Source organism: Clavelina lepadiformis, chromosome 4 (assembly GCF_947623445.1).
Source record: "Clavelina lepadiformis chromosome 4, kaClaLepa1.1, whole genome shotgun sequence".
Classification (NCBI taxonomy): Eukaryota; Metazoa; Chordata; class Ascidiacea; order Aplousobranchia; family Clavelinidae; genus Clavelina; species Clavelina lepadiformis.
The window spans coordinates 24,379,929-24,395,954 of NC_135243.1; the positions used below are offsets into that span (position 1 = coordinate 24,379,929).

The window sequence follows — 16,026 nt, forward strand, 5'->3', positions numbered from 1 at the left end:
GAATTTTAATAAATTTTTTTTTAATTTTTGGTGTTTCTGCCATTTCCGTTGCGTAAATTTGCAAAATTGCCGCTAATTAAGTCTAAAAATGGTTGAGACCTTGTACAAATAAATTGCCTAGATTGTGTAAAAATAGCCCATGTGTGTCGAATATTTTGATTTCTTTACGTCAAAAAGCTACTTTACTTGAGTTTTAGTTTAGTTGTTTTGCCATTAAATGCTGCGTAATTACCAACTTTTACATGTAGGAGGTCTCTACCTATACCGACGTTGCAAAGTGACAATGAAAACCAGTCAGCAAAAAGTTAAAAGTCATTTTTTTATCTTGGCGTCACAGACAAAATCCACGTTAGATATTTTACAACTACATTAAGCCACGTTTTTCAAGCAAGTAGGTTTGTGCGTCCATCTCCCACTAGGGATGACAATGACAATGCTGCCATATAAGTAACTAATCAGAGTTTAATGCGGTGTGATGACGTCGTTCAGAGAAGCCACAATCATTTCTGAGCTAGTGGTGCGAAAAACGTGGTTTAAAGACTACAACCAATGCGCTTTTTCGACTTTTCATGAGGATTTCTCCTGAAAGTTAATAGCCCTGGATAATGACTTTTTGTAGAGTCAATTTTTTACGCACAACATCTCACACCTTTTATACTAGACCCTGAGTGCTGCGAAGCAGGTGCGCCACATTTGTGGCTCAAATGTTTTGTGCGCCACTTTCGCATAACCTTGGCTCAGTGAGTACAAGCCATAGATATGGGCTATGGCACAAGCCGGTTTCGCAGTCTCTAAGCCTGTATTCAGATTGGTACCGAAAAATACTGACATAAAAATAATCAAATGAAACCCTTATTACTTGAAGAATGTTTGCTCGTGTTAGTCTGTTCTGTAGCCTTTGGTCATGTGGTCTTTAGGAACAGTTCTAAATTGTATACCGCCGGTATAAAGGCCTAGTAGGGCTGCAGTTACATGGGTGGTACCGTAGGCCTACCATAACATTGCAGCATATATTGGTATAGGCCTAGAGTGTTCTGTAATATTTATACCGATACATAGGTAGTGTTTCGTTTTAACCCATGCGCTGACTATACAGAAGGTAAAGTGACAGTTGATCGTGAAATGCGATATAGGCTAGCAGGCAGCAGCTTTATATATTGCAGGGTGAAGTGAACTAACAAAGCGTTTTAAGAAAAGGCTAATTTTATGCTAAAATACCGTTCCAATTAAATCAAAGTTAGTTTTAACAGTTGTTGTAAATCTCAAATGTTTGTTCAGTTTGTAGGATAATAAAAAGTTCAGGGTAATAGCGGGGAATTTTTTTTAAAAACAACTCCTAAATTTTCTGAGCTCTATAAAATATGAAAAGTTATTCACTTTGCCCCATTTTACTTCATATAGCAAGGTTACTAATACATGGCAGCGTATAGATGATGCTGTATATTGTAGCTTATATTTGCTTTATGGTGTAAAATGCATTGTAAATATTATGTTCTGGAATTTGGAATAACTTAGGCTTTTGTGCAAGATTGTTAATTATGGATTCGCTTATTTCCAAAAATGACAAGAGCGTGTTGCAGATGATACTAAATCCTAATCTTCCATTCACCGAACAAGAAGACAATATTGACTCAGTAGAAGGTACATATATAGGATGTCTATTCCCTGGGGATAATGTTATCAATTAGATGTTCTTAATTTTTTGTCATTATAAAGCTCACTTGTTAGGTCTAGACCCTAGTTCACGACTTCATGTAAAATAGTAAAATAAAGTATAAACTTGTGTTAGCAATTTTTCTTGGTTTCACTCGCTCCACCTATCGGCTTTCAGAACCTTATTGGCATGGTCACGTGCTTTCTAGTTTATTGAACAAGTGTGAACTAGACCATTCAATTAACTGCCTGGATTCTTGTGATTGTTGAAACGGTAAAAGCCCTTTAGCTTATTACTTGAAGTCGTGATTTAGCTCCAAACCAAACAGTTGACTTTGTGTCCAACCGCTTGTGCATCTTTTTTTCTGCTTAGATTTTATATCTCTGTTGAAATGCTCTTTATATTGTATTACCGTAATAAGTTATTTGCATTGATTGTAAATATATATTTCTTTTTAAATTTGGTTTTGTGTTTAACATGGAGCTCATACGAACAACACTGTGTCCTTTGCATAATGTCCAAGGTATTGACATAGACTGCACAGGGTTTATGTTGCCAAATTTTGATGAAATATTATAATAGTGTAGACATAGATATCAAGTATATATGCAAAATCACAACAAAGATGTTTAGGCTATATCTATACTATTTGTAACTTAAAAGTTAAGTTAAATTTAAGAACTTTAGGTCAGTAAACGAGTTTCAGATAAATGTGGTTTTGCCAAACTTCCACACTGATTGTATTAACTTCTATGAAAAATAGAATTAAACAGCATTAACTTGTATTCATACTTCAAAGCAAACACCTTTTTTGTTGCATGGACAGACCCAGATGCCCATTTTGATGCCGTAAAAGTGGAAAAGGTTAAAGAGCTGGAAAGGGAAGGAGTGAAACTCGCTGAAAACAAGAAGATTGTGGAATCCTTATCTTGTTTCGATGAAGCGATTCAAATTTTACCGGAACGCGCGTCCGCTTACAACAACCGTGCACAAACCAAACGCTTCAATAACGACATAGATGGTTGGTCATTTTATATAGAACAGAGTAGAAGATTAAATCTGGTGCCAAGTGTTCACCAATTGCTCAGTGAGCTAGTTGACTAAAGTGTTCTAATTGTTAATTAAAGGAGCACTCGAAGATTTAAATCGGGCGATATTACTCGGCAACAATCGTGGAAAAGTTGTCGGTCTTGCATTTGCTCAACGCTCCATCATCATGAAGTTGAAAGGTGATGATGAGGAGTCAACAAAAGATCTCAAACGAGCTGCAGAGCTCGGGAATAAATTCGCTAAACAAGAGGTTAAAAAAATCAAACTAATTTGTGACCAATATTACTGCATGAGCTGTAATATTCTTTGTGGAATTAGCATACACAGAATTCTAATCAGTTATTTTCATAATAATTAATATCATTTAACATTATGCTGCAAGTTTTAGCAGTAATTTGCTGTACGTTTAATGATGAATTTGTAGTAATTAGTATGAGTGAGAAAACTCACATTATACAGTATATATTTAAGCACTGGTATTAACAATTTACAAATGTTTATGTTCAGGGTTTTTTTTAAGGTTTGGTTTGGGTGACCACTAAGTAGTTTTAAGAGACCGCAAGTTTTTCATTTAAATACCAAAAAATAGCCTGTAGTTGCAAGTCCAAATTTTGGGACACCGCTGGAGAAATTTGGGGAACCGTTTCGGTCACCTTAAAAAAAACACTGTTTATGTTATCACATAATAAGCAAAACTGCTGGAAAATATACATACGATACATTTTTACTGAAGTTAGGGAAAAAGTGTTCCTTTGAGTTTCATTCTTATTTGTTTTTCTTTGATTTGCTTAATTTGATGTCGCTGTTACACTGATGCAAAATAAGCTGATTTCTACAAAAGTAACCGGTAGACACTGACACACTGTTTCTATTGCAGTTGGTCCAGAGGAATCCATACGCCGCTCTCTGCAACCAGATGCTTTCACAGGTCATTGGTGAACTTCAAGGAAAATCTGATGAGAGCTGAATGCAGAGGCTGATGTTGCCTTGGTTAACAACTTGCCAGTGTTAAGGCAAACGCAATGCTGTGCACTGCTCATAATTTTGGTAATTTTTATGTCAACCAATTATTTATTTGTGCTTAATTCTGATTTTTGTGCATTATTTTTCTTGATATATACACACAAGCTGCCAATTACACAAGCCATAGATGGATTGTTATCTTAAATTTTAACAATAATAAATCACAAAATCTCTCTCGCTTTTCATAAGCTAGCTATCTATTCTCGATCAATTCATTTCAAATGCATATTTTACAGACTTACTGTCAGTGCCATGACCAATATCATGTAAATTTTAATAGTTGTGGTTTTTGCACACTTATTGTAATTTGTCATGTCCTGTTTAAAATTTTAGTGAACTGGCTGGTTGTTGTATAATGTTTTTAGTTCAGTCGTTGATATAGTCACAAACTGTTTTGTGTCGTGCATATTGCGTATTGTAGATGATAATCAGAGATTGGTGGTCGGTAGTTTTATATGTTCCATGGACCACGGTACAATATCTTGATGTTATAGCACCACTGTACTGCTGTCAGTGGTTTTATCTTTATGACGTGGAACTACAATTATTGAAACGTACAACATGTTGCCGCAAATGTGTAAAAGTGCATGTTTTCAACAAGATGTTTAATGGCATCATAAATATGTATTATTCATTTAACGTTCGTCTAAACTTTAGACGAACGCCAAATAAGGCTTTAGACTTTAAAGCCTTAATTTTATTCTTTTAAAAAACTCCGTCAAATAAACTAAATGAATGTTGTTGAATGTTAATTGATGTCAAAACAACCAGACAACTATCGGAGTCAGTCGATCAAGCTACAGTAAGGTGGTCGAGCTTTGTCATCAGTGAAATATACTGCACAGATATTAATGACTGCTTATCAGCGTTTGTGGTTATACAACGATACAGCAGCACCATTTATTAGCCTAAGGCTTTCTGGGTGTGATTGCGACTCATCAACAGTATTATGCTGCAGCTGGTAACCTGCTGATCATCTAGTTCAGCTTTAGCACTATTTGGTTATACCCTCGTAATTTATTTATAATTTGCTGGTAGTTCATTAATTTTCTCAGAATGTTGTGTACAGTATTAGAATTTTCTTGGGAATGCTTGTTGCGTTTTTACAAGCTTCGTCGTTGAACATGGGTGGCGCTACCGAGCTGTAATTTTGATCATTTTTTTACTGATCATTGTCAATTAAGAGAAAAGAATCCTTCTTCAGAACGGGGAAAAAATCCACCAAGCTTCAGTTCAAGCTGTTTCCTGAAATCATTCTCGTCTTTACTTCTGGCTAGGCTAGGACTCTAGCTAAAGTTTTAGGCTTAATGCTTCTTTCACGTGCATTCAAGCACGTTTCATTTTTGTTTTTTTACCACTGCGAAGTTAAAGTATCTTGCGGGGCTTTGCAGCAACCAATAAGCATACTGTGTCGGTTGCGTATAGGTTATAAGATTATTTCTACACAGCGTAGGCCTATCAAAGAAAGTTGTGCGGATGCAAAGACTTTCTCCAGTGAGTCCAGTCTGAGAGCAAATGTTGTGATCAATGTGATACCGAACAGTTGAAGGAAAGAGTTGAAAGAAAAGAGCAAGGGCTTTGCCCTACGGCAAACGTGCTTTGCGTCACCGCGTTGCTGTTTCAACAAGCGCTGCGAGCAGTTGGTATGCGTCTTATGTTTAATTGACGGAAACCAACCATCATTTGTCAATATGAAGTGATTTGGAGCAGGGTTACAGCAACGTTATATAATTTTAAAGTAGTGCAAAGTAAACAAAACCTTTTGTCGCCTAAAAACCGTGCTATAGCAAAGTTGTCCATTTGGTTTGCAAGGTAGGATATAAATACAAGGTATTGCAAACTCATAGCTGTCAGCTGTCTTTGTCTTGCTAATTTGTATCGCAATCTTTATACTCGGTATAAAGAAAGTTTGCACAAACTCTGTTACCAGCCTTTTGGGACTGACTATTTCACCGTAAGTAGGTTGTAGGTAACGTAACCTGCTGTGAAAGTGTATGTAAAAGCTGATTTAGTTCATTTTGAGGTTAGTTTAAGCATTAGAGTGAAAATATAGGTTACAAGAAACCGAATAAATGGCTTGAAATGTATAAGGTTTTTCTATTCAAAGGTGAGGTCCAGCCAAACGTCTGATGATTGGTAACCACATACGCAAGCACTCAATCACAGCATCCTTTTTGTTTATAATTTCGTTTCAAGCTTGTTAAAAAGGAAGTGTTTAAAATGATTGGCGCATTGTGTTGCGTCACAATTTAGGATTTGCACCGCGATTGGTAAGCTGCATTAGCACTTCTGTACAGCAACAGTAATCCTACGATGAATGAGTAACCTTAGGGACATGCATAAAGTAGGTTATAGAACGCAAACTGCAGAACTATTAATAGCGCCAACATAGCAGTGAAGTAGAAAGTTCTTGTTTTTAAGTGCGGCAGAATTTATAGATGGCGATTAGCCCACACAGTCACCTAATGACATCATTGAAAAAGTGTAGCCTACTGGTTTGTTGTGTGTTGGCCCAGATGGCTTCAACTGTTGATTAAAGTTTAATCGTTAAATATTTGCGGTCGCGATACATGACTGAGGCGCGGTCATTTAAATGCCAAACTACTACGACACCGGTTGTTTAGGTACCGTGGAACGTACAATCTTACACTACATTCTCTGTCTTGTAATTGTAACATTCTTGTGATTTGTTGCGTAGGTTTTTAGGCGGTTTTGTGTTGTGAGAGTGAAATTAGCTACGGTGGACATGGCAGATGGTATTACGGAGGCGTTGGGAATATCGCAAGATTTCAAGTTGATTACCGGGACAAATGGCCACAGGTAAATGTTTTTATTGAAAACAGGATGATATATACCCAACATATTATACATGCCTCCAGAGTTTAAAAATTTGCTTGTAGAGTTTATTTATCAACATTACACTTAATTTTTGGTATATTTAACAATTGATACATTGCCAAATACTTATTGCCTGTACATTTATAGGCTACATATAAGTATTGTTTGATTTCATAATCTTCTGATTGAGAAAACTTTTTGAGAAAGGACAGTTACTACTAATGAATATTATTATATTATGTCTGAGATATTTTTCTTGATGAAGCCATTGCACTCTGGGCCCACATAGAAATCAACCTTTATGATAATGTTTTGTGCGATGTTACTGGTGTTTCTGCAATACAGCCATACCAAATATTAAATACTGTTACTTTTGGTAGTAGCATCAGTATTCAGTTTTTACTTAGTGCATTCTGTTAGTATTCACATATATGCTATGTATATCTTGGTACCGCTTTTTCCTTTCGCCTGTTGTTATGGTACTTGATAAAAATCTGTGAAATTTTTACTAACAGTTTGTTCTATCTTACTCATTTAATTTAAAAGGTTTTCGTTAGCAATATGCCTAATTACATCATTTTCATTTTCTGGTACCACGTATATATATAATCTGTATGTTAAGTAATTATGGGATTTGCTTGTTATATGTGCAGTGTATTAAGTAGCTATCGTAATGTAGACTTTTACTGTACATATGTTTTACATTATACATACTGTGATAACACACATGAAATGTCAAAATGTAAAATTACATTAATATCTTAGACTAGACTTGTTGTGATAAAACATTTCCGTGTTGATTGTTGTAGATATGCAATAGCTGTTATATCATGTACTGTAGGCTTATCATTTTCAATAATAAAGCATATATTTGACATATATAAAAACCTATATTTTGTAATTGATATAATTGCATATAACAACACATACCGCCTTAAGTTCTGATGCAACGGAAAGATTTTACCTGAAGGTCAGACATCGTCTGATTAAACTTGCACATATAAAACAAATAGTAATAATACAAATGTAATAGTGCAAACAAACTTACTATTATCTTTGCGCAGTACATGCTGTGCTGCTTACACTTGGATATGGGGCTGTTTCATTTTGCCTGGGTCTTTTAAGGGGCTATGATCATTCAAGCATGTGTATGCTTGCTTCATAATATACATAGAGCATTACAGGATTATCTGTCAATGCAGACTCAAGTGCAATGTAACATTTAATATTTCCCAATTATGTTTATTGTGCTTAACTACCTTGGCCAGTTGATTATTATTGTTTTCTGTGTTTTGCAGTCGGAAGCTTAAATTTCTCATCACTGGTGGATGTGGCTACTTTGCATTCGAACTTGCAAAATCTCTCTGTAATTTGGGTGCCGCCGTCACCTTGCTGGACATACACCTGCCTGGTCGAATAGAAAAGCATTTAAGTGACCACCTCAAGTTTATTAAGGTGACTCATCCAAACAATCTTTGTATATACTGTATGTGTGTGTGTATGTGTGTGTGTGGGTACGCTGTACATTATAGATGTTCTTAGAAAGGCCAAAGAAAGACTGAAACTGCATTTATTTTTAACTCAGGGTGATATCCAAGACTATGAAAGTGTCTACAAAGCCTTCCATGACATAGACTGTGTGTTCCACGCTGCTTCATTTGGAATGAGTGGAGTCGACCAGGTAAGAATGATCATTTTGTCCAGTCAGCTCTCATTTTTCACTGAAGTTGATGTACAAAGTGGTTGATATTTTACGTCACGGTGCAAACACAGCTGATTGGAATAGCCAGAGTGTTGTGTGTTCTCTGTTGTGTAACAAAATGAGTGATTGTTTGCTTTGTTCAGCTAAACAAGGATAAAACAGAAAGAATCAACGTTGGAGGCACGCGCAATGTTATAAAAGGTAACGGACTTTTATCCATAATTATACATGTAGCAAACCATTGACATCATATTAAGCATCACTGTTAGGCCTCCAATAAATTCATTGTATTTACATCTATAAGCATTCATAATTGTCAATCATATAATTTGTCTTAATAACATATAATAATAATGTAATATGCGCTTTCCTTTGTGATGTAAAAGACTACGGCTGCCATCAAGTTGTTTTTTTAAACATAAATGAGCTAGTTTTTACAGCAGGTTTATCTTCAACCCTCTGTGTATTTAAGTCATTCAAATTGTATTCTTTGCCCAGCATGCCAAGACACGGGCATAACCAAACTAGTCTACACGAGCAGTTACAATATCGTGTTCGATGGAACGCCCATTCGAAACGGAAATGAAACTTTTTCTGTTCAAGACACGTCAAAGGTATTGAAATTGATATTCTTGCTATTGCTGTGTAAAGTGTGTATGACGGCCATGGAAGTCTTATGCTCTGTAAACCGAACATATATTACGTCAATTTACCGTGAATCTTTAAACATGCAACTTATGTAACGGCGATGTGTAGGATTATTTGCTAAAGTATGTGTTCTTCGAAATATGATATATGGAGGTATTCTTTGAAAAGGAGATTGATTCGGTTTGCACGAGCGTTCTGCTTCTTCGCTCAATGCGTTGTCATTGCATGCCACTTCCTACAACCTTTCCGCTTCTCTGTCCATCGTCGTTTTAACGCGCTCAAATCACGTTCGCGTTGTGCTTGTTTCGTCATAATGCCGTTTCTTATTGCAGCTTCCTTCTCAACTGTGTAGGATATTGCATAATTCATTTCTAAACATTGCGAGTCCATACACACAGCCTTGGTTGGAGAAATCATCTTGTCACCCTGCCCACCATCGTCTTAGACTACAAGTTAATCAAAGTGGTATTTGTAATTTTGTTTGCATTGTTTCAGTTTGTCGACTATTATTCCATCACAAAGCATGAAGCTGACAGGATTGTCCTGGCAGCCAATGGGAGCCCTGTAGAAGGTGAGATTTCAATTTTATGTTAATTATGACGTCATTTTGTTGGTTGTTTGACTTATACTTGTTACGCAATAATTGACAAAAGAATGACTTTTTGTAAGTTGTCTTAGCGCGGTTTAGCTTCTCCCCTACATAGCTATATGCAGGCTGTCATTGAAGTACAGTGTATGCTACCATGTTGTATACAGTGCTTACATGGAGGTTCCGGTTCAACTTAATCTCCGTGTAAAGTTTTGACGACTAAATTAATTCAATTACGTGACGTGAAGTAATTATGACGGCATTATATCAAACAAGTTAATGTTAAGATGAACAGATTTAAAAGATATTTCCGTCCAACAGGTGGCGGTATTCTTTACACTTGCTCGCTTAGACCGGCCGGTATATACGGCCCCGGGGAACGACGTCACATACGGAGAATTGCCGTAAGTTTTGCTAAAACTCAAAATTTGGATGCTTTGTAGTTACTGTAGCTAAAAATGGGAGTTCTGTTTGAATATTTTAATGTACCAGACATAATTATTTCCTGCTTTATCAACGAAATACGGCTACTTGATATTGCAATTTGAATTTCGTTGTAAAATGCTCTTGAAAAGCTGGTGCAACCGCTGTGTCGTCACAATGAAATTCCTTCCAACCAATGGTAGCTAGCACGAACTGTTTAATTTCGGCGTGCCCGCTGTAGCACAAATAATATGGCCATATAATTACTATTAGCCTACCGCTTATTTGAAGAAATGGGCCATTATTATCGCTGGGACGGTTTTAACCTTATTTGGAATTTGTAATTTAGTCTCTATAAAATGCGTCCATTGTGTGGCTTGGTCCCCTACCACCCGGACATGAACTAATCCTTGACTAAAATAGATTTCTTGTGACATAACAAAGGGGCTTGTATGCGTAACAATGGGTTTGTGTGATCTCATAAGCATTGTTGGAGTGTAGCCCCGTGGCGATGTATTAAGGGCACAACAATAGAAAATGTGTGAGTGGTTAGTTTAATTAACCAGTCGGTTGACCTAATTATTGGGTCATGTTTTTATGCCAATAAGCGATTAATATCATTGAATTCTATTGCAGCAGTATATTCTCCTATTTTACCCCTAACTTATAACATCTGTCACTATTTCACCGAAAAATATCAGGCCTCGGATTATTTCTCTTTAACTCAGCGTCTATGACGTCATAATGACCTTGTGTGACATTACAGAACTACATAGAGCAAGGTTTCATTATAATGAAGATTGGAAACGCCAAGTGTGACTGGGTGCATGTTAACAACCTCATACAAGCTCATTTGCTCGCCGTCTGTGCTTTGTCAACTACCTCACAATGCATAGCGGTTAGTAATTGTGACGTCGTTAAAGTATGTTTTGCACAGGTGTTTTGGCTAATTTGTTAATTAGTTGTACTTCTGTTGCATCCGTGTTAAAACAATTACACTTATTCCATCCATTGTATTATTTCCGTTACAACGGACGCCATATACGGTGCGTTTCTCACCAATGCATTGTCGCTTTATCTAATAACCAAATCAAATATGGCGGCCGAAGTTCTATGACATCAGGCCTTCGTGAGTTTACAACCTATTGTGACGTAATAAGGTCCTTACGTGATGTCTGAAACATCACACAAGAAGTGAGAATTATATTTCATATTTTTCTCAACTCGGTTCGGCGAAAAAACGCGTTTCACGATCATGCTGTGGGAACCAGACATTTGCTGTAACATGCCACATGGTGCCGGCGTTTACTAACTCTTCAAGTATTTAAAGTGTTTTAAGTCTTTTGTTACGTCACAAGTGCCTCGCAAATTCTCCCGCTTCGATTTACTTTTTTACCATCGCGTTACCATTAGCAACGGCGTTATTTTCAAATTGCGGACGAACAGCGATTTAAGTTATTCCTGTCAATGACACTTGCGACGTCTGCTAGTCCGCCGATGAGCGGATAAATCGCGTTTGATTCGCTCTTTGGCGAAAAAATTTGTATGGGGGTTTCCACAGCACTGTTAATATGACGGATCTGTTTGCGGCACTAATTGAAAATACAGTTGTTTAACTATATTAGACGCCGGTTTGAAGTCATTGCAGTGATCCGTATCCTCAGCATGGGAAATCGTGTTCACGGTCCAGATGCGCTAGTCCTAAATATAAGCTGGTTGTATTAAATAACACCACAAGAATGTTTAATGAATGTTTCAACTCCAAGTCATGCGCTTATATTAGTGATGCAATTATTGTTTTGTGTTCTCGGTTTCAGGCCGGCAAGGGTTACTTCGTATCTGATGACAATCCATCACGCGTGTTCGACTTCCTCAAGCCACTGGTGAGTAGAAGATAGTTTCGTTTCAGTGAATACAATGCCAGTCATTTTGTCAAAACAAGTTTGTTTTGTCGCCATAATGCTTGTCGATGTGTTTCGTCAACTTCAACGGCAAACCAATTTTTCGTTTATTCAACAATTCCAATTCGGATCGTTGTTATTTCAATATCTGGAATGCAGCTAAATTGTTTCTTTCAGTCGTAACAGTAGGTTTTGTTGGAAAATGACATATTGTGTTAAGGTTGCGTGTTGTCTAGTTAATCTATTCGGTGGTTGTTATTGGTAATGGCCAGTATGATATGCCCATTACAAAGTTTAACTATCAATTTGAAGTACACCGGAAAAAATAATGAATGTCTCCACAACACAAACCTCATATTATTATTATAATTGATCGTAGGCGACGTTTTAATAATCGAGGCGCATTCTCTAGTAAACTAGTTCATTTTGCTGCCGAGACATGTATTTTGTAACCCTCAAGATTTCACTGCGTTGGTTAAACTAGTTGTATATGTGCTGTGTCGATATACGAGTTGTACCAATCTCACAATGTTTTTGTACCGTGTTTCAACCGGGATTTGCATGATAACATTCATTGCTGCAGTTGCTCGATTCTTGTTGTTCGATGGTAAATTTCATATAATCATTATTATTATAATCATCATATCATTTCAACTATAACTTTAATGTTACATCTTGTTGCACTTCACTGTATGCTCAACGTATGAACTGTATTTGTTGATGCTACTAACTTTTGAAAATGTCAAAGTGGTTTCAAGATATTTTCTATTTCAGTTCAACGGTCTGGGCTACCAGGTGCCGCGGTACAAGTGTCCTTTCGTCATCACGTATTCCTTTGGTGAGTCTGAGTTTCTTTGCTATTTTCAAGCATTTACACATTTACCGAATTCTGCGCATATTATTACATAACATACACATTGCTAACAGTGAACTCTTACAATTGATGAAGTTAAAGTTATTCTGAACTTTTTAGTGACAAGCTATTTTAAATAAGTATCTAATGTGGCTGATTTAACTAATGTAGCATTATGGTTGCATCGTTTGTGTTAATTGGTTGACATTAGTCGCATAAATTGCATTATTGTTGCAATTACTGTATTTTGGCACTTATTATGTCATATATTTTATAATGAAAATAACCAATTTGGCATATCTTAAGCTAAAATTAATTCCTATATTGTTACAAGGATAATTTTTGACATAATAGTGTAACTTTTCATGTGAATTTTTTTTATTTTTCAGCGTTTCTGCTGGAAATTCTGCTCTATTTAGTTCAGCCATTTCTGCAATTCGAACCACTGATGACAAGGAACGAGGTAGGAAAGACAGAAACATTAATTTTTCACCTCGTTTTTGCGGTACTTTGCTAAAACACGAGTCTTCATGTTTTGTTGATGAGCCCAATGAGGAATAGGCCATCGAATGGGTTATATGGGTGCATTCGTACCCGTTTCCACCAGTGCATGTACATTGTACAATATACAATATGATGACGTATTCTGTCAGCCTTGATGAATTATGCAAGGCCGGTTTAAAGCGAAAAGTATCAACAAATCCCACCTCACCAGCATCTTAAATCTTGGAACTTTATCACAGGTCTTGAAAATGGAGTTCGACCACTATCACACGATGGCGCTAGCGAGAAAAGAACTCGGCTACAAACCGAAGAAATACGACTTCGCTGACACGGTTGACTTGTACTTGAAGGAGCGTAAATCTGAGTGTAAGTTAACACACAGCACCTATTACAAGTCCGTGCGTTCTGCGCGCAAACCCGGGCTATAGGTAGATGCTATTGACGTTGTAGCGGCACCACCGATGTCAGTTGATGGAGTTGATAAATAAATCGATTTTTGAAACTTTTCAGGCCCAAAGAAAAGTGATGTCGACTGGATTTGGCTGGGCACAAAACTCACATTTCTCGTCCTGCTACTGTCTGTCCTGTTGCAGGTCTGCTTCTAACTTCACCCACCATGACGTATTTTCACCCATCCCTTACCTCCCCTCCATAGCCATTATGACGTCAGTGTTGACTGAACCGGCTATTCGCATTAAACATACGTCACAATTTACTTCTGAGATGTTCTTTTTCTGGAGTTTTATTTGATTCAGATCTATAATTTCAAATTCCAAACTTAACTCAGATGCGTCGAACTTAGATGTTTATTCAGAGAAATTTTCGCTCGTTGATGTCGGTTTCTTGCTGTCTCGGGCATTTCAGATTCTTTTCACGTCAAGATTTCTTCATCATCTCATGTTCTGCTCGATTTTCCGAGCACTTTTTTGTCCCAAAAATACGACATTGAACATTCATGTTGCTTTTTTTCTGGTGTTTTCCCTGCTGACGTCATGAAACCCCTGATCACATGATTCGGATAGGGCAGAGTGGGTATGACGACTTATGTTGACTCTTTGCTGCCCTCTATGCCGATATGACGTTTAGGGGTTGATCGTCATTTTAAATGTACACACCATTTATACGTCATATATAGATATTATTACGTAAACAATGCAATATAGCCTGACAATGCAAGATTGTTTTTACAGTTTTAAACCTGACGTACTCATTTTGCTTCAAAGTCGTTTTCTGTGCTAAACAAACGTTTGTATTAAAAATCATGATACCTGGTACTCAAAAAACTAGGCCATGATGTCAAAAAGATGTTCATTCTGAAACCCGTTGAATTCTTGTTGCCATGGTTATTATAGGCCCACTACGCTACATGAACGCTTTACCTACCGCTGTAACCTGCTGTAAACTGGCCAAGTACCTTCATTTAAAAAGCAATCATTTAATCTGCCATGACATTGTTTTGTGATATCATAATTGCTGTATTGTGACGTCACGTTGAGTGACGGTTGACCTTACGCAATAAAGATCGAAGCAGATGCAATTTCTTCGTTATTTCTCTCAAAGAAATGAGCGCAGTTGTAAGATTAAGCCTGTCGCTAATGCTCAGATGTATTCGAATAAATCCTGTTGCTTTCACTGAAAAGCTTTCTCTTAAAATCGAACAGAAATAAAAAGCAGCTCGTTTCAGTACAAACCGGTTCATAAATTTTAAAGCCATCTGTGAAAACCGGTTTATCTTCCACTTCATCACACTCGGGGAGAAAAATAAATTATTATCCGCTTTAAAGCTCTCTAACGACCGTGAAATGTATTCGCTTAAACCGCAAGGAATTTAGGCGATGTTTTTTTAATCCATCGACCTACGGTCTACTTCGATGTAATGTTTATTATTTTTATGCTTGAATGAGTTATTTCCAGAGCTGGGAAGTACCGGGCACTACGGTACAGGGCACTATGGTACAGAGCATTATAGTACAGGGCACTATGGTACAGGGCACTATGGTACAGAGCTGGTATAAATTGGAACCAAATCCTCGGACAGAATACTTTTTTGTGAAATTCTAGTCAGTCTAATAATATGGAACGCCAACGCCGCAAAAATAGCAAAGTGTTAAATTGAATCGCAAGTATGCAATTTATGTATTGTTTTCATAATTTGATTGGAAGGTTTTCAAACGTAACTTTATAGATTCAAATCACGAAACAACAAGCCAAACGTCAAAACCGGCATTCAAACGGTCTTTTCTGTGATTGCTGTTGCACGATTCATATGCCAATTATCAAAATGGTTTCGCAACATTTACAATTACACCACAGTTTTATAAACTTGACTTTTCAAATCAAACCACGACATTTTAAGTCAGATATAACAACTGCAAAGCAAACTGGCTGTTGGCAAGTTACAATGCCTAATGGCAAATGGTATTTTCTTTAATCGGATTGCAGTTTTGTTAATCACATGTCGGTTTTTTGAATCATGTAACTTATACCATGAATTATAAAATGGCCAAATGATTGGAAATTAGTCTTCGTGAATTAAAAATGGGCGAACCAATTTGCAAAATACATACGTGATTAAACAAACATGCATTCCTAAAAGCACTAAATGATTCTATAAAAGTACGTATGAATCGCATAACGTCTTCATGAATTGCCAAGTATAGATGGATCGGCAAATGTATAGATGATTTGCCAAAAGTGCATGAATCGCTAAATGTACATGATTCGGTAAATGCATGCATGAATCGCCAAATGTACATGATTCGGTAAATGCATGCATGAATCGCCAAATGTACATGATTCGGTAAATGCATGCATGAATCGCCAAATGTACATGATTCGACA

At 36.8% G+C, this 16,026-nt stretch overlaps 2 protein-coding genes across 2 annotated transcripts; both read left to right on the forward strand.

Moving 5' to 3' along the window:
- Nucleotides 1-1,052: 1,052 nt before the first annotated feature.
- Nucleotides 1,053-4,467, forward strand: LOC143452433 (tetratricopeptide repeat protein 36-like). Its single transcript, XM_076953411.1, has 4 exons — nucleotides 1,053-1,641; nucleotides 2,481-2,675; nucleotides 2,782-2,954; nucleotides 3,582-4,467. The coding sequence occupies exons 1-4, from the start codon at nucleotides 1,539-1,541 to the stop codon at nucleotides 3,669-3,671; spliced, it is 561 nt and encodes a 186-aa protein (XP_076809526.1). The 5' UTR covers nucleotides 1,053-1,538; the 3' UTR covers nucleotides 3,672-4,467.
- A 1,942-nt stretch (nucleotides 4,468-6,409) lies between these two features.
- Nucleotides 6,410-14,722, forward strand: LOC143452683 (short-chain dehydrogenase/reductase family 42E member 1-like). The gene is made up of 13 exons (XM_076953736.1): nucleotides 6,410-6,547; nucleotides 7,864-8,020; nucleotides 8,151-8,246; nucleotides 8,411-8,468; nucleotides 8,766-8,881; nucleotides 9,411-9,486; nucleotides 9,826-9,908; nucleotides 10,694-10,825; nucleotides 11,745-11,810; nucleotides 12,603-12,666; nucleotides 13,071-13,144; nucleotides 13,425-13,551; nucleotides 13,696-14,722. The coding sequence occupies exons 1-13, from the start codon at nucleotides 6,474-6,476 to the stop codon at nucleotides 13,788-13,790; spliced, it is 1,218 nt and encodes a 405-aa protein (XP_076809851.1). The 5' UTR covers nucleotides 6,410-6,473; the 3' UTR covers nucleotides 13,791-14,722.
- Nucleotides 14,723-16,026: the final 1,304 nt, after the last annotated feature.